The sequence below is a fragment of the Cygnus atratus genome, chromosome Z (genome assembly GCF_013377495.2).
Source record: "Cygnus atratus isolate AKBS03 ecotype Queensland, Australia chromosome Z, CAtr_DNAZoo_HiC_assembly, whole genome shotgun sequence".
NCBI lineage: Eukaryota > Metazoa > Chordata > Aves > Anseriformes > Anatidae > Cygnus > Cygnus atratus.
The window spans coordinates 10,764,774-10,782,331 of NC_066396.1; the positions used below are offsets into that span (position 1 = coordinate 10,764,774).

General features: G+C 43.5%; 2 protein-coding genes and 1 long non-coding RNA gene across 3 annotated transcripts in view; 1 reads left to right on the top strand and 2 right to left on the bottom strand.

Annotated features, from left to right (window-relative positions):
* Nucleotides 1–51: 51 nt before the first annotated feature.
* On the bottom strand, nt 52–1,136 carry MRPL17 (mitochondrial ribosomal protein L17). The gene is made up of 3 exons (XM_035563841.2): nt 904–1,136; nt 758–826; nt 52–633 (listed from the first exon to the last, which is right to left on the bottom strand). The coding sequence occupies exons 1-3, from the start codon at nt 1,075–1,077 to the stop codon at nt 361–363; spliced, it is 516 nt and encodes a 171-aa protein (XP_035419734.1). The 5' UTR covers nt 1,078–1,136; the 3' UTR covers nt 52–360.
* Nucleotides 1,137–1,598: 462 nt separating this feature from the next.
* Nucleotides 1,599–17,558, bottom strand: part of CCBE1 (collagen and calcium binding EGF domains 1) — a 95,553-nt gene continuing 79,593 nt past the window's right edge. The window contains exons 6-11 of the mRNA XM_035563838.2: nt 14,662–14,768; nt 9,173–9,293; nt 7,067–7,206; nt 6,939–6,974; nt 6,383–6,418; nt 1,599–5,298 (exon numbers count right to left, since the gene is read on the bottom strand). Coding sequence (XP_035419731.1) covers nt 5,065–5,298; nt 6,383–6,418; nt 6,939–6,974; nt 7,067–7,206; nt 9,173–9,293; nt 14,662–14,768 — 674 coding nt within the window. The 3' untranslated portion in view covers nt 1,599–5,064. The remainder of the gene's footprint in view (nt 5,299–6,382; nt 6,419–6,938; nt 6,975–7,066; nt 7,207–9,172; nt 9,294–14,661; nt 14,769–17,558) is intronic.
* LOC118256680 (uncharacterized) lies at nt 5,238–10,264 on the top strand. Its single transcript, XR_004781287.2, has 2 exons — nt 5,238–5,359; nt 9,787–10,264. It is a non-coding gene; the product is annotated as an uncharacterized LOC118256680 (long non-coding RNA).

The following is a 17,558-nucleotide window of genomic DNA, read 5'->3' on the forward strand; positions in this document are numbered from 1 at the left end:
GGGGGAAGATTAACGCATGTACAGAGGAATATAATTCAAATAGAAGCAAACTCACTTTCTAAATAGTTTATTTACACAGTGAATATCAACCATTAGGGCTCCCAGCTTGATTTCCTTCTCTTGCTGAGTATGAAAGCACAGGAAGGGGCAAGTAAACCTCGAGCTTGTACTACTGTTGTGACAATTTAAGGCTAGGAATAAGCCCTGCGACCTCTTGGGACATCTTTTGATCCCGTGCTTCAGAAGAGCACTGAGGCATCTCCTCCCAGAGGGCAAACCCACTGCACAGTGCGCGGGCAGCTTATGGCAAACCCCATCCCTGTAAATCTGTGGGATGCCGCTTGGGGCACAGCGGGCTGCCTACAGCGGCGTGCCCTCGGGCAGCCGCGGGGCTGCCTCCCGCCGGCTGTCCTCCCTGTACCCCTTCAGCAGCTGGTTGAGCAGCGTCTTCTCGCTGTCGCGGCGTGGGCGGATGAGCGGCGGGTAGGGGTTCCCCTTCAGCTCGATGACTGCCATCTTGGCGCGGTCCGTGCTGTCCCGGTTGGGGATCTGCAGCAGGCGGGTGTAGCTGCCGGGGTGAGGCTGGAAGCGGGGCGCCAGCACCTTGAACAGCTTGTGGATGAGGTCCTTCTCCTGCGGTGAGGCATGTTCAGCTCTGGGACTGGGGGGGGGGGGGCGGGGCACAGAAGGGACCGGGGGGGGACACGAAGAGGATGAGGGGAACGGCGGGGGTAAGGGGATGAAGGGGGGTGCCTACCGTCAGCCAGAAATTCGCCATGCGCATGGCTCGCTCGTCAGTGTCCCCCCGCTTGGCGTAGTCGATGAGCTGAGGGGAAGCAGCGCCCGTTACCGCCCGGTAACGCCCGGTGTGTGCCCCCCCCCAGCCCCGTCCCGTCCCCTCACCCGCTCGGCGTAGCCCCGCATCTCGTCGGCGCGCGCCCAGGGCGCCTCGAGCCGCTCGTGCCGCACCAGCGCCGTCACCAGGTTGCGCAGCAGGTCGACGCGGGACCGGGGGCCCGACCCCACGCGCCGGTACAGGCGCCCGTGAGAGATGGCGGCCGCCACCGACAGCCGCATCCCGCTCCCCTCGCCGTCGCGCCCCTGTGACGGGTTAGCGGCGCGCGCCTAAAGGGGTAATGGCGTCCCTACGGGGGTGGCGGGGAAGGCCTGGCGAGGCATGCCGGGAGTTGTAGTTCCGCGCCCCCGCCGCCATTTTCCGTCACCGCCTCTGAGGCAACGGGGGCGTCGCGGCCCGGCCCGGCCCGGCCCGCGGGGGTGGGCTCTGAGGGGAGGAAGGGGAGCGGCGGGGTTCCCTGCTCCCCCTGGCGGCGCCCACTGCCCTCACAGGACCGAGGTGGGAGGCACAGTCCGTGCGCAGCCCTCACATTTATCCCGCTTTTTCCCCATTTCCACACACACAAACCCATCCTATCCTGCAGTACCTCATGCCCCCTTATCCCTGCTCATGGCCGGCTCTACAGGCGAGCTCCAAAACAAATCCTAAACTGCAGCTTCTTAATTCCTCCCACTCATTTCTTCCACCCAACGTTTTCGTCCGCAAGCGAAAGGATGTGTAACAAAAGCAACTACCAACAGCATAAGAAAAAATATCTTTGTTGTTACGAATACATCATAAAATCACAATCATTTTATACATATTTTAGTATTTCATATATAAATAAAATGGCCTGTATGGTTATTGGAATGTGTAATAGGAACAAACATACGGATTTTTATGTGAAATTAACAAATTCTTGGACCCCACCTCATCTTTTGTTGCTTCTCTGGGGCTTAACATATTAACTCTGAAATACTTCTTGGAAGAACGTTACTCAAGCTGTGATGCCAACAATAACTCCAGGGATTATTGTAATTCCATTTACGATCACTTTTCCAATCCTTTTCCTGGTTTACCCTGACCATATAGCAATTTCTGTGTGTCAGTATTTCAGCTTTGCAAGAAAGACTAATCCTGTATGTACCTGGCACAGTGTTGAAAGAACGTTTTCCAAGCTTTATGATTCTGTTAAACTTATTAACAACCAGTATTTTCCCATCACTACACACTCTTGCAAATGTTTCCATTAAATATATTTCCAATATTAATAAAATAACAAACTCTTTATTATCCTTCTGCTTATAACTTGATGTCTTAACATCAAAATAATATTTCTTTCTAATAAAATTATACATAGTATTTATATGAAACAAAGTTGTCATGTGCATGAGCCTAGTAATGACTAGACGTGTAGATGTTTCTACATTCTTATTTTGGATTCTTGGGTAGTTATTTTTGGAGCCACAGAGTAATAAATAATTTACAAGGTAATGACTTCCCTCTCTCTGGTAACCAGGCTTAAAATTGGAAACGACTCCTCTGGTCTGGCTTTATAAAACTTTGGGTATGCTGAAGAAATCATCATTTTTTCTATCTGAATGTCTGTATGTATTTCTCTAGAAATTGTAGTGAAATGTTTCTGATACAATACGTTATGAAAGCTATCATACAATTAATGAGAAATAAAATTATAAAAGTCTACACAAAGATCTTAGCCGGATGCAGACAGAAGGCTGAACATTCCCAGATAGCTGTGCTCAGAGGGGCTCTCCCTGCTGGAGGAATTCCTGTGTCTCGTGGGGTGGATTTGGCCTTACCATGGTGTCCTCTCACTGCTGCCGGGACTCAGCCAACAGCACTTTGGGGCAAGGAGTCTGTGGAAAGAGGAGTGTGAAGCACAAGGACAAATTCAAGGAGCTCTTTCCTTCACCTTTTTATGGAGGAAACATGTCTGCTGCAAAACAAAAACAAAAACAGCTCTGGGCTGTGAAAAAACTTGCAGACTCCAGAAAGGGAAGTTATTGAGCTCATCATTCAAACAGGCATGTAAAAATGCACCCTATTTTATGTTCTCAAGTCTGTAGGACAGCTTCCTGCACTCAGAGTGAGGCATGTATTTTATCTACTTTTCTGAGCCACTCTAAGAAGTTCCCTAAATACTTATGCAAAGCAGGATATTGTTGCCTTCCCCTGAATTCAATGGTCAAGCTTTCAATGTAGAAACTTCTCATTTGGTACTTGTGGAAAAGCAGAGTTTAGAACTCAAGTAAGTGCCTTTTTTAGAACACATTTTCCTTGTGGGCACAGGGCAATAAAATGCAGTCCGTATGTAGGAAGCGAGTTGTTTAACTTATTATTTAGTGTCTGATGGTCCAAATAACTGCAGCTGCTACTTCTGTTGTGGAAATCAACCTGATCCAGCAGGTCATGGGTGGTGGTGGTAAACGCAGCCAAGAGTTACATAATTTGCAAGGATTACAAATACATAATTTGACAAATGTGCTTATTGCGTATTCATGAACTATATTGTTTATACATAGTTGCCTGTTTAAAATTAAGAAAATAACACATACATGCCTCAGATTGCTGCCTTAGAGATTTTTTTTTTTTTTAGTCTGCTCTGTATAAAACCATCCTTCCTTTGGCCACAAGTTCCTTCCCCAAGTCTCACTGATTTCCCCTTTACCTCATTCACAAGATTACTTGGATCTGTAGCTGCTCGGTGAGCTCCTTCCAGAGGAGAAGCCCAAAGATCATAGGGTGAGAGCACTATCATTTTTTCTAAGCTTTACCAGTGACTTAGTCATTGCTTTGTAAATACTGATGTATGTGTAACGTGAAGAGGAATAAAGAACATTAGTGTTCTTAAAGCTAATGCCCTTGCTTGTGGCATACTTATAGTGAGGAGTTGGGAAACAATTACAAGAATTAACATATCCCCTTAAGATAATATACAAAAGATATAAAAGGTCTAGACAGCCAGCTGTTTATACAACATGACCTGTTCTGGTGTGGTAGGGATTACACCAACTATCTTTTGGCCCAGAGAATATGGAAAGGGATCCAAACCTTTCCATGTTATCCGAAAAGGGCCTGCTTATATTTTTACTAGTATTTATTTTACTAGAACATGCAAGCCATGGAAAACATGGCAAAATAAGATTTTCTTTGCATTTGTAACATGGACAGAACCCAGTACTAAACATATGGTAGAAACAGCAGCTACACAGATACAACACTGCAGTTTTGTGCTTAATATTCTCCTTTATCTTCTAAGCATGGCAAAGTCCTCAGCAGCTGTGGAAATCCAAGAAAAAAAAAAAAGAAAAAAAAAGAAAAAAAAAAGAAGTTAACATACATCATTCATGAGGTATGGTCTAACTTTGTGCATCCAATTTTCCAGTGTAAAAAACAAGGGTACTCCCTTTTATCCCTCTTCAGAAATACAGGATCCCCTGTGCAGTACCTCAACTTAGCTATGCTCGTACCACTTGAAATGTTTCATCATGTGCACTCCTGCACCTACCACTCCTCCTATACCCAGCCAAATACACTGTAACTCCTGCGTTCCAGTTCTGTGAATGCCTTTTAGAAGGTCACTAGATCCCCTCAAATCATTTCTAGATCAACAAGCAGTATCTTTATATCATTGCTTCATCATGTTTTTTTGGCTTTTTTGTGCCAAAGTGGGCATAAAGAAGGAGACAATTCACATAAAGCTGACCTCTGCTGTGAAACAGAGATCCACTTTTCACACTCTCCTAAACCCGGGGACACTAGCTGGAGACTTGAGTTCAGTGGTATAATTCATTTACATGTATAAAGTAACCATGGACCTAGGTTTCCATTTCTGATGTCTTTCAGGGATGATGTTCAGCTACTCCCCTACCCCTGCAAAATCTAGGTACTGGGTCATTTGAACACAGAACCAAAGGTAGGCAGATGAGATGCTGTGGTCTGCCCCATTAACTAGTGTATGCCTTAGTCCTGCTAGCCCAATACACTGAGAAGGTTTTCCTGATAGTCTAGATACAATGCACGGTGCAGGCTTGATGGTATGGAATTACTGCAGGGAGGCCACCATGAACTGGGAAAGTTACAGTACAGGCAGCATGGTTGGGGAAAAGCAAAGAGAAAACTGAGAAATAATATATATATATTTTACATTGTCAGTGCATTTTTATAGTGAAGAACTCTAAAGGGGGTCTATTTGTCAGTAGGCATAGCTAAGGATGGGCTGCCTTCTGTATCCTGGAGTCTCTGGGTGATGTCCGCGGTTTGTAGTCTTCTCCAGATCCAAAATCCACTGTGTCGTGATAGTTTGTAAATTCCTGAGGTAATGGAAACTCCTCTGTTGATGAATGAGTCCTGTGTCCAAACACTCTCTCTTGCAGCTCAGCGATGTCATTCCTGATGTCTGCCATCATCAGCAGTAAGAAGTCAAATGAACCTGGTGGGCCCTGCAGCCACAAGGCACGGTCATTAATCACATTCCACTTTACTCTTACAGTTTTCAAACAGGTAAATATAACTGCCCTTGCAGGGGTAATTCAGTAAAATACTGCTTCGTAACTATTGCCAGAAATTAAAGGCCTCTTTTCAAATCAACCTGATCAGGAAACACTTTTCAAAAGGCAAATGTTTTTGCAGACAGAGCCTGTATTTACTAGATTCTCAGCTCTTTGTTATTTAACAATTCTTTGCTATATCTGCCTCCTGAGAGCATCTCAACACCTCATGGGAACAGAGGAGAGAAATCTTGGTTCCATGTGTTGCTTCATATTAAAATAACAGAAATGACATTCTTAAAATAACTAATTAATCTATAATTATTAATATTTATTACATTTATCTGGGGAATGCTGATGTCCGGAAGATAATTTTCAATACATTAACCCCACTGCAGTTGATCTCTTACTGAATTTATCGGTAATTACGATGTAGGGAATATACCCTGTGTTTTTATCTAATTTCAGAAAATCATCATTTCTTTTTAGCTGTCTTCACACAGTAAAGTACACTATTTAATACTGAGAACACCTACTGGACACCTTCCTAAAATCCATTTCGCCAATGAGAAACAACATTTTAATCAATTTCACCTAAAAACAGATTGTAAATACTCATCCTTCTCTTGGTGATTTGCTCAAAGTCCCAGAGAGAGAAGAGAGGTAGGATTTTAAAAGGTTTCAGAGATCTTACTCCCATTAGTAGTGAGGCTGAACCACACTAACTAGCACTTGGCATGGGTTCTCATGCTTCTGCCTCCTGAGCATGTCCCACCACTGCTGTAGGGTGGAGGGGCACTTACTGCCTTTGGTGTAGCATCCAGCGAGGGAGGAGGTGTGTAGGAAAGAAACTTGGATGAAAAAGGATAATTTCTTTCTTTCCAATAACCTTTTCTGGGCATGTAAAGTGTCAGTCACTGTGATTTTGACAAAGGAAAGTTTTTGTTTGTTTGTTTCTTTTTTTCTTTCTTTTGGCTGGCCTGTTAGTAGCCAACATCACTTTGCTGTGGAATTGCTTGCTGAGAGCAATACTTACAGGTATCCCCTTTGGTCCTGGTGCACCTCTCTCCCCCTGTAATCAATACCACCTCAGTTAGTTTGCTGTGACTAAAGGAAATCGAAATAGCAGTTTACCTTTGCAGACTCACTGGCTACAGATCTAGAATCATCAGCGTTTGCTAACTTTGCTTGCTCAGAAAAAGAAAAGAAAATAAAAGAAAATGAAGTAGGAACAAATATATCAGGAAGAACACAGGAAATTGCCACTGGCTCTAGTGGGAGCAGAGTCTGGTGCTTCTGTTATTTCTCCTAGACAGTAACAAACAGACCAGTTAAGAGGAGAAATTCACAAAAGAGCAGTCTAATGAAATGGGCTAACACACCAAAGGAAAGAAAGCTGCTTGACAGCCTGGCAGTGCTATTATTTGCAAGACTTAAGGAATGGGAAGCACAAAATTGGAGAAGAAAGGCAAGAGGTGATAGGACAATGGGACATTTTCTGTTTAGCAAAGGAAATATGGAGGTAAAAGGGTGTGACTGCAAGTGCATAGACTAGATGTGCCTGCCTTGTGGAAAACAGTACCTCTCCTCACCTTGCTGCCATCTCTCCCCGGTGCTCCTGGTGGGCCCTGTAACAGAAAAGAAGGCGTTCACAAGGACATGACAGGTTGTGGAGCTGAGGCCAACCATGCAGCGTGTGACAGGAGGTGAGAATACTGACCACAGGGCCCCGTCTGCCCTGCTTAATATGGGATATGTCTGGAGATGGGCCCATGGGTCCCATTGATCCGCGGGGGCCTGGCTGTCCGGGAGGTCCAGGTGACCCAGGAACTCCTTGACTCCCTTTCGGTCCTGGGGCCCCTGCAATTGACAGCAAAGGTTACCTGCCAGGGAAAGCCTTCAGGACATTTCATCAGCATGAGCAGTGGTGACTGACTACTTTTTGAACCACCCAATGGGCTTGTTGCCTTAACACACCCAAATCCACAAATCCACAGCAACACAAGCAACACAGCAGTCATTTGAGACATTACTCCTTGTCACAGTGGGTACAAGAGATCTTCACGAAACAATTAAACATTGTGTGTTCAAAGAAACCAAGATCTCCACTGCCAAGCAGTTAGGGACACAGACCAGGGGTGAAAAGAAAAGCAGAAAAGCCTCATTTTCACACAAAGAAAAAAAGGGAGAAAGAACAAATCACATCTGAGAAACATCTCATAAAAAGAAAGCCTCAGAAAACTCATGGAAATGTTGGGTCAAAGCCATCTACATGACTGGCACAGAAGCAAACCCTTTTCAGCAGTGTTTTGCACCTCTCTGTTTCCCAGGACAGCAGCCAACGTATTAGGGCAAGAAAGGCTCTGTTCTTGCATTTCACTTTATACCCTTTTCAGCTTCTGCTGGTTCAGCAAAGAATGTTAGTTTTTACGAGGCACCAGGCAGCAAAGTAGAGGTTTATATCAAGGGAAACACTATGAAAAGCAAAACACAAAATAAGGCACCTGAAACAGAATTTACACAAAATGAAGATCATTAAAGTGTCACTGGCTGAAGTGCTTTGTAATTAGAGGGGGGAGCACTTTTCTTCATACTGAAGGCACATGAAAGACACAGGAAATCAAAGGCCGAGGGCAAAAATGGTTCAGCAGGACAGAATATTTACAGCTAGGGTATTCATAAGGAGTAAAATCAAGTTCAGCGATGAACCTCTCAGACTCCTCCTGAAGACCCGGCCATCCTGTTGCAAATGGTGGGGCAGGGGAAGAGGTCAGCGGGGATGGTTTTCAAGCGGAACAGAGAATTCTACAGTACCTTGGACAGCTCAGTCATGGGGAAACCAGATGGAAGAAATGCAGAGTCAGGCCTACGTTAGAGAGATTGCAAGACGGCACAATGTACATTTCAGAGTCTGACGCAGAATCTCTAACCACATTGTCCTTGCACTTATGTTATACTGAAGACTGAAGATACTCGTCCTCCAAGAAAATGAGATAAAGACTCAAAAAACAAAGCAAGACTGCAAAAGTGGGGATAAATGGAGGGCAGTTCAGTAGGTAGTAAATCAAACCTGGTATGAAATACCAGCTAGTCCTCTGTAAGAGTATTCCAGAAACTCAGAACAATAGTAAAATTCCTTGCATTTATCACTAACCCAAATCAGATCTGCATTCAATGGATTTAGCAAAACTTTTACTATCACTGGCTGCAGATTGCAGGGTGTCTGGCTTAAGCTAGAGCCTTAGGAACTCATTGCTTTTCTCATTGTTTCAGTCTATACCTTAACAAAGTGCAGAAGGTGTGAGTGGAGTTTTACTTTTCTTTTCAGATTCCTTTGAATCTAGAACACAACATAAAACCAAGAAATGAATCCTTGCAGAACAAGACAAGGGAAAATAAAACAGTTGGCACAAACCTTCGCAAACTGAAAGCACATTTTCTGCTCTACTAATGACAGTGAGCTAAAGTAATAGGTATTTCTGAAATGAAATGGAGAGTATTTAAGACAGTTAAGAAATGGGAAATGACATCTGAAGCAGGTGAGATGTCCCTGGGAGAGGGAGAACTTTAACACGTACAGAACAAACACAGCTTGCACGCCAAGAAATACATTGAGACTAAGAAACACAGTGGAGTGATGTTAGACAGTTTGCAGAGGCTGACTGAATAATGACTGCAGAGTTTTTCAATTTATTACAAATGCAAATATAATCATAGCAATCAAATTAATGTAACACATGAAATCCTATCATACTGAAAGACTGAGGCTTATTATTTTTACTCATGGCACTATTTCACACTCACATCCCTCTGGTCTGTATCTTACCTGGAGGACCTTGTTGGCCAGGCTGGCCTGGGGGGCCAGGGATATAAGCGTTAGATGCAAGCACTTTTTCACCAGTGATGTGTTTGCTAAGATCAGCAGCATTATTTGGTAGCAAAGCAACCTGCCAAAACCAAAAATCACAGTAAGGCCTCCATTATTCATCTGGATAAATTCTTGATTAAACTGTAATGTGGACAAATAGCATATTTAAGTGCTTCAGGAAAATGTAAAGTCTTTATCAATATCTGCATTTATACTAGCACTGTTCTGGAGCCACTGTTAGGATTGGACTTCACATTATGTCGAACAACTTAATGTGTGGAGAAAAAAAACCAACACAACAACACAACAATTTTTCCCCAATAACAGTAAAAGAACCCAGTATGAGCCCAGCTCATATGTATGGGCACGCTACTGGAGAGTGGCTGCATGCAGATGAGTTGCCTCATAAGGTGGAACACAACATGAAACCTGGATGGGGGATCCTAGAGGTGATCCACACTTCATGCATCTTATACCTAGGAGGTAGCCCAGGCTTGGGAGATACTATGTGAAAAACATGGCACCCTTTGATTTTAAGGCATTCATACCTTCTGGTACTTTCTTTCCCCTAGGACACGGAGCTAGTACCATGTTAGAAACCTTGATATTTGATAACCATGAGGCTGTTCACCTTTCAAGTCATCGTGGAAATACTGCAAGTCTACCCAAATGGAGGGCAGGAGAAATTCAGGAGAGATACAGCAACAAGTTGCCAAAAACTGAAGGCTAATAACTGCTTGGATCTTCTCAGAAAACCTATTTTTCGTTATATGAATTTTCCTCTGTTCATTTACTGTTCTTCCTCAGGCCAACATTTTCTCAGATATTAAGTTCCCAATTGCTTGCACAAGTCCCTAGCTTTTCATAGGTTTCAATAAGAGACCAAAATGCTTTGTGGATCTGGCCCTGTAACCATACCATTTAACCCAATGGATGTCTGCATCTGCTCTGTGTAAAGACACAAGGCACAAGCAAATGAGAATGCAAGGAGAATTGCATACTGTGGTTTAAAATGTCATTGCCCATTAAATATCAGATTCTGCTTGCCCAGATTGAATGTATTTAATAATTAAACACATTTTAAAATATTCTGCAAATACTTAGTCTCTGCAGAGACGGCTGAAGGGAGACAACAAGCCAGAAGACCAGTCTACAGCGAGGAAAGAAGTTTATTAATAGTGAATGGCTGCATGTACAGTTGGGAATTTTGCTCTGCCAAACAGAACTGAAAGGATATTTCAGCAATACCAGGACAGATCTGGGTCAGCTTTGTTGCTGCCCTGAATAAACTTGGCTCAGTGGATTCTGCAACATTTGCGTGGAAGAGCTGCATTAACTAAAATACGTGATGACTCCTGCTGTCTGGTAGTGCTTTTAATTAGCTATTTGGAATTCCCTTCATTGGACTGTTCTCAAGGCTCCTACTTGCTTCTGTAATTATTTGATATATGTTCTCTTGCCCTTATTGCAAGCCTAACGTTTGTAAAACACTGAAAATATAACAAAGCCATGCACTTGCAATACGTAGTGTAAATGGGCAAATTTCTTTTGGGAAAGAACTTATTAGTGAAGAACTGCACTTTAAAGGGCAGCCAGTGTTGCTTGCAGCTTTGGGTTGGATGCACCAGCACAGTTCTGAAGGAAGAGAAAGTGAGGAAAGAACATTGGAAACACTAAGACAGTTCCTGGTGGCACTTCTGAAACACTGGCTTGATGTTTCAGACTGGGATACAAAATGTGATGACAGGAATAGAAGGATTTATCATCCATTTGTGACTTGGGCTTTGGAGAGCATTGCAGTTCCAAGGGCAAGATGACTGCACTATATAGAAATTAGAAATTAGGCAATGTGATGCAAGTCTCACAGGAATTTGGTAGATTCACTCTACCTCCCCTGAAATCTGTGGTTGGATGAGTTCAGCACTTCACGGAAGCCCCACTGGGTGAGCTTTATGTGCTTGCTCACAGGAGTGGAACTCCTTACTTTCTGCTCACACTGAAAATTGGGCTCCAGCATATCTACTACTTTGGGGGTGGGCCCTTTGCGCTGTCATCTTGGGTTTTCCAGGGAAAAACTCCACTTACCAATGACCCCTCAGCCTGAAGCGTGGGACTGCTGCAGCTAAAGGGCTGCTGCATGGGTCACAGCACCTTGCATGGAATTCAGCAGCTGGGGGCTATCACAGCTGCATTGGCCAGGGACCAGCATGAGGAGGTCCCATGGCCAGCTTTGGTCAGCACACCACAAATGTGAGATCCTGAGAACATTATATTTTGGCGGAAAATATATATATATTTGTGAGAATATTTTTGGTGTCATTGGTGAGACTCAAACAGGCAAGGATCACTTCATCTCTTCCAGTTTTCCCCAGCAGGAACACTTATTCATGCTGAAGAACAAATAAGTGTTTCTCCTTGGGGGTGGGAGATTAATTGATCTCCTCTCCAGAGCTTGTATGAAAATTTTGGCCCAGATCCTACTCAGGGGATCTTTTTCTTACTGTATAGCCCCTGCTCTGAACAGCTCCTCAGATTATATGGCAAATGACCAGTCTGGATTAAAAAGATGCATTTAGTAGCAAGAATTCATTGTGAAAATGATTTCAGAGTGTGTTCTTTTCTGTTTCGTAAATAAGGTACTGACTTGTTCCGGCCAGCAAGGCTGTTTCAACAAATAACTTAGTAAGTTAAAAAAAATAAAAAATCACATAGCTGCTGTGAAAGCATCTACACATGTTTCCCCACTGAGTCAGCTGGACTTAAGGCATACACTATGAGTGCCAAAATACCCAGGCTCTGGTCTAGCTCACTGCTCTTTGATATTTTCTGGCCAGAAAATGGCTGTTACATACAGTGGGGCCAAACCATGTGTTTTTGATGTTGACTCACATCCTCTCAGGGATTGGCTATACTCACTAGCCTAATTTCTATTTCACCTTTTAACTGAACCAGGATCATGATCCAGAGTGACCTTGGCTTTCTCCGTCCACAGCTCCAAATCTTAATGGCCCTTGAAAAATAATGTTTTTCCATGTGCGTGCAAATATTAGTGAGACTAAATTTTAAAGAAAGACAGTGCTAGAAACGAGATTCCCATAAGTTCGCCGTTGGATGTTGCATCTGGTATTTTGGGTGGTTTCTAGGAGATCTGTGGTTTAGATGACTTTGACAGAGCTTGATAGGAGAGTTGTGGAATTTTACCACAGATTTCTAATTAAGATGTTTAAACACATCTGTGCAATAGGATCTAGCAATGCTCCAGCTCCAAGAGCTGAACTGCTTACTTGACTTTTTAAAAAATCATTGGCTGCATGTCAACATGCCAGATATCTTTCCCCTACTTTTCCAGCTTCTGCTTTTCCTCCTTCCTGCAAGGTCTGAGGTCAATCTAGGGCTGCCCCAGCCCCCTGTAAATCAAGGGGAGAGTGTGTCCCATGGATAACCAAGCGAGTTGACTTTCTGTTCTTGATCCTTGAAATACCGTACACCGGATTTTGAATTGATGGTGCAATCCCCCCCGTGATGGTATTGCTGCCATCACCTCCTTCCTTTAATACGATAGCTAGTCTGCTCTCCAGAGGTGGCAGGGACTTGAGTTCAACCCCCTCCTTTCCTAAGGAGACCCAAAACTACACCTCCCACCGCCAGAAGCACACCCTGATTTCCAGTTATAGGGTTTGCTGGATTGGATCCTTCTCAGGCTCTTCTGCTAAACATAATTTCACATAAAGTTCATAGAATCCCAAAGCCCTAACCACAAGACTAAAGACTTATTCCCATAAAGTGTCTCTCTGGCAGACAGTAATGAATTTTTCTGTACGAAACAGAAAAGCTTCAACCACAGATACTGAGAGGTGTCCTCCGCAGAAGAAATTGGCCACAGGGAGTGGCTGGTGAAACACAAGGGTTTGTGTCTCCTTGGGCTGAGGAGCAGGGTGAGGCCAGATCTGCTCTCTGCATGGGCAAAAGCTCTCCCTGCTGTGGGGTAAAAGATGCTGAATGCATCTGGGGATTCACCTCTTCCAGCTCTGTCTGCATGAGGCACAACCCAGTGGGCTTCCTCTGAGGATGCCAAATCGATCAAGTCCCACTAGGAAAATACCTGGGGAAAATTTAGACTATGGACCATGACGGGAATTAGCTGAGAGGCAAGGGCAAACTGCTTGGCATGGCCACAGACACCATGCAGCAAGTGCACACAGCAACAGGCACCGACAGCGTTAGGCTCCCAGGGCTGCATTCTGGATAACAGGCACCTAACGGTGGAAATCAGACACATAAAACTTTCCATTAATCCAGGCCATTAGTCTCCACAAATTCTTGCAGCCAGCTAGTTGGCCAACAGTGTGGTCCCAGATCCCAGAGCGGTGCGAGCCTGCTCAGCCTCACTGCCTGCGGCTGGACAAGCAGCCGCTCAGCAGCACCGCTCTGCTTTAACCCGTCTGCTGTTCACTAGCAGGGGCTGTTCGAAAAACAGAATTTCTGTCACACGTGGATTTCCGTCCACATTTGTCCCCGTACTGATACAGAAGGAAAACTCGAAGCAGATTCCTTTCTCCTGGTTTTAAATCACGTTAATGAACAATATTATATGCAACAGGTGGCGCCAAATCGTGTTTTTATACAATTAAATTAAATGAGCAGCCCAGGGGAAATGATTACAGCCTGTCAACGTGAATTGCTTAGAATGTTCATGCAGAGCATTTCCATTTCAGAGAACCTGAGTGTTCAGAGGAGGTGTCACCAGAAAGGGCATTACACCTGCACCTCTGCACTTGGCTCTCGAAACCCTGGGCTGGGTCTCCAGGTTATTTCAATCTTACCAAAGTGCTAAAGGAGGTCACATACAGGAGCAAATAAAGTTAAAGGTCAGGGAAGTTTTAAGGTGCATTATATGCTCTGCTTGTACAGACACAGGTAAAAACAAATGAAAAAAAAAAAAAAAAGCCTTGTGGCTCAGGGATTTTTCTTTTCTAAAAAACCAAAGCTAATGTGTCTGCTAGTGATGTTTCTGTCTAGCCACACACCTCCTATTTGGCACACATCCTGTATCAACACCCTGGTAGTGCAAAATCATGTTCTCCCATGTTCCCTCATCAGCAGAATGTCTTGCACTTACATATACTAAAGGTGGATGGAGTCCAAAATCCTCTGCATTCAGAATGAATGAAAAGCTGAGGACAACACAGCTTGCCAAGAAACCTGGGCTCAGGCTGTGATGTGTGTTTGCCAGACCCTGTTACCGTGAGCTTGGTTAGCAATCTGCTTACAAGCAATGCAGAAGCAAAAGGAAGAGATGACATTGCTACACAATTTTAAATCATGCTGCCATCATCTTTATGGGCAGAAGAGCCACATGGCAGTGACAGCTCCGAACACTAAAATTTAAACTCAGTTGTCATAAAACACAGAGGTCTCATAATGACACAACTGATCAATGTTCATACCTTTTGCTTCAGCTGTAAAACTGTCTGCTTTATTTGATGAAACTCCTTACAAGAGGCACAGCATGTCCCTGGTTTCGCCACACTTTCAGATTTCTCAGGAAGCCCAGCTGAAAGAAAGCAGTTTCCAATACAAATATAAAGATCCAAGGGAAAGAAAGTTCATAATGTAATTGCAAAAGCAACTGGAGTCTTGAAGGTTGTTGCATTTCCCCAGGCTGTGAAAAGAAGAGGCAGTCTTGCCATTATTAATGCTATGACTGTGAGTTGCTGTGTAAGGCTGAGCAATTTTGCAGGGACAGCTCTGAGCTCATTTTTAAAGCAGCTGTTTCCAGTTAATAGTCCATAAAGATTTTTTTATTTTTTTTTAATACCTGAAAAAGTTAACACCCTTTCTTTTATCTTTGCATTTAGGGTAGGCTATTCCTACACATCTGAACTGATTTACAGTGCCCTGAAGGGCAAATATTCATACTCTATAAATTACAGTAAAACCCCTCACAACGTGGTCATTTCATTTCACTTTGCACAAACTGTTCTTTATCATCGCTGGTTATTCCTCCATGTGATGTAAGCAGCCTGACCAGAGATGGGGATTGAGATTAATGATCAGGATTTAAATCCACATGAGAGAACAGGTCACACCAGTTGATAGTCCACAAGAATGGGATCTTTTCAAGAATCCTTGAAATGATTCAAATTGTAAGAGATCTTGCAAATGGTATTTTTTGCCCTATTTTCCAGTCCCATAAACAGGGAATCACATTTGCACCATAAACAAACAAGCACTGTTTTAACAGATAGCTTAAAGAGAAATGTGGTTTCCAAAACACAGGGTGGCGTGTACTTGCAAACTCTAGATAAGTTTTTTTTTTTCTTTCACATATAGTTGTTGAGAAGCATAAAGCATACCAAGGCTCTGCATGTGACGCCTGGCCTTGCATGATGTTACCTGTAAGGGTTATTGGACATGTTTGAACACTGATCCTTCAGAGTGTGTCCTGTAATGGAAAAACTCTGCAGGTCCTCCTGGTTAAAGCCAATAAATCTTCAAAGTCTTCAAAAAGTATTGACTACAATGTACTTAGATATTACGTTGTATTTCTTTCTTGGGTCTACACTTCATCTTTTCCTAAGTGTGTATTGGTTTTCGTCTGCATCATTTTTAACACAAACAGAATTTTCTAATACTAAAGATGTGGTACTTGACTTTAAATGTCTACAGGGTCCAGTAAGGAACACTGCAGCCATCAGATGGTCACCAATGCACAAATTTAGGAAAAAAAAAAATCAACTACCTGCTCCTAAAACTGCAGTCCAACAGCATTACAGTAATCCACAACAGTCCTCCATAGTTTATTTAGCATGTGTCTGACAGTAAGTTTGCTGCTTTCTGAGCTTCCCAGCCCTTCTTTATAGCACACGGTTCTGTACCTTGTTTTGATGGCTCAAAGTTTATTGTTAAAAGGTACTCCTGGGGCTTTTCCAATGACTTCTACATAAAATTTAATAGAATCACACCAAATTACAGCTATGCTGGCTCCAAGATCATTTGTTTGGCTACAGCATCTCCCAGAGGGACTCCAAACTTCATATGGCAATATCTGAACATACAGCACCTGCTCATTTCTTCACTGATGTATTTCTAATGCTAATTATTTTGACTTTTACTTCCTCCAAAGCCTTTTTGACCGTCTCTGATAGAACAGAGTTCACAACGTGTCTTTTTTTTTTTTTCCCCTTAATGAAGAGCTGTTATGATGCCGTAATTAAGACACCTCTTGATATTTCTACAAGGTAAGTCTTCTCTTGACCATGAATCAGTACTGTGGCTCTCTCATGGAGTTCTTCACCCATCTCCAACTTTTCAGCCTTCTTTTAAAAAATTTGAGTGTTTTGACATGTTCACTTTTGGATTTGCGTAGGATTTACAGTGACACATGTAGAAAGACATTTAAAAAATGTCCTTTTCAAAAAATTCCCCTCCAGATTGTTTTTGGTACTAGTTTAAACCAAAATTTCTTTTAATAGGTATCTTACCAAACAAGGTCCCTCATAAAACACACACATTGTGTTAAGAAACGGTGCTGACAGCAACATGCAGTCATAGGGAGAAACTGCCAGAGCCTCTGCTGCTTTAAACGTTAGGAAATCCCACTAGAATCAGTAGAATAACATACAGATTAAGGAGCGGTGAATTTGGCCTCTTGTTTCATTACAAAATCCAGTGTACCTTCCAGAAGGATGTGATACACAGGTCTGTTGATAAAACAGGGCTGTAACAACCCATGGAGGTGAACGTGTGCGTGGGGGGGACTCAGCTAGTGTTTGGAAAACATAATTCCAGTGAGATTTCTGCAACCCCAGTTGGACTGATTTATCTGGGGAAGAAGTCCAACAGTGTCACATAAGCAAGTGTGAGCAGCATCCCAGGAGAGAGGTGGAATCCCCCTAACTCATACCAGACAGAAGTGTTGATTTGCTCAGGGAAGGAGTCATCCATCAAACACTCGCTCTGCCCCCATCCGATCCTGTATCAGGACCAAAATACAAATAAAGCCAGGATAAGGCACAGATAAAGCCAGAAGCCACCTAGGACAGGCCAGAGGGGGCAGGAAGCAATTAGACGAGGGCCTCCCACGCGCAGTGCAGATACTGAGGTCACCTACCAGGCCAGCATTGAGCAAGACACTTACATAACCTGTTTTCATTGCCCTAAACTAAAATTGTTTCAGAGAAGGCTGAAACCAGTCTCATTTTAGGAAGGGTTTCTGAAGCATCACGGGAGATGCTCCTGCGCTGGTATGAAGCCCCGTGGTGCCTTCGATAAGAGAGGCTCAGGGAAGCGGTGTGCTTTCTTTTCCTCTGCTCAAAGGCTCTGGCTTGCTGGTGCTGGAGGA

What these genes read in the sequence shown, in the direction of transcription:
- MRPL17 (XM_035563841.2), bottom strand. Translation starts at nt 1,077, where the DNA reads ATGCGGCTGTCGGTGGCGGCCGCCATCTCTCACGGGCGCCTGTACCGG. An exon ending in TGCGGGGCTACGCCGAGCGG is followed by an intron (nt 827 to 903) that starts GTGAGGGGACGG and finishes GCTTCCCCTCAG; the next exon opens with CTCATCGACTACGCCAAGCG. An exon ending in TGGCGAATTTCTGGCTGACG is followed by an intron (nt 634 to 757) that starts GTAGGCACCCCC and finishes GCCTCACCGCAG; the next exon opens with GAGAAGGACCTCATCCACAA.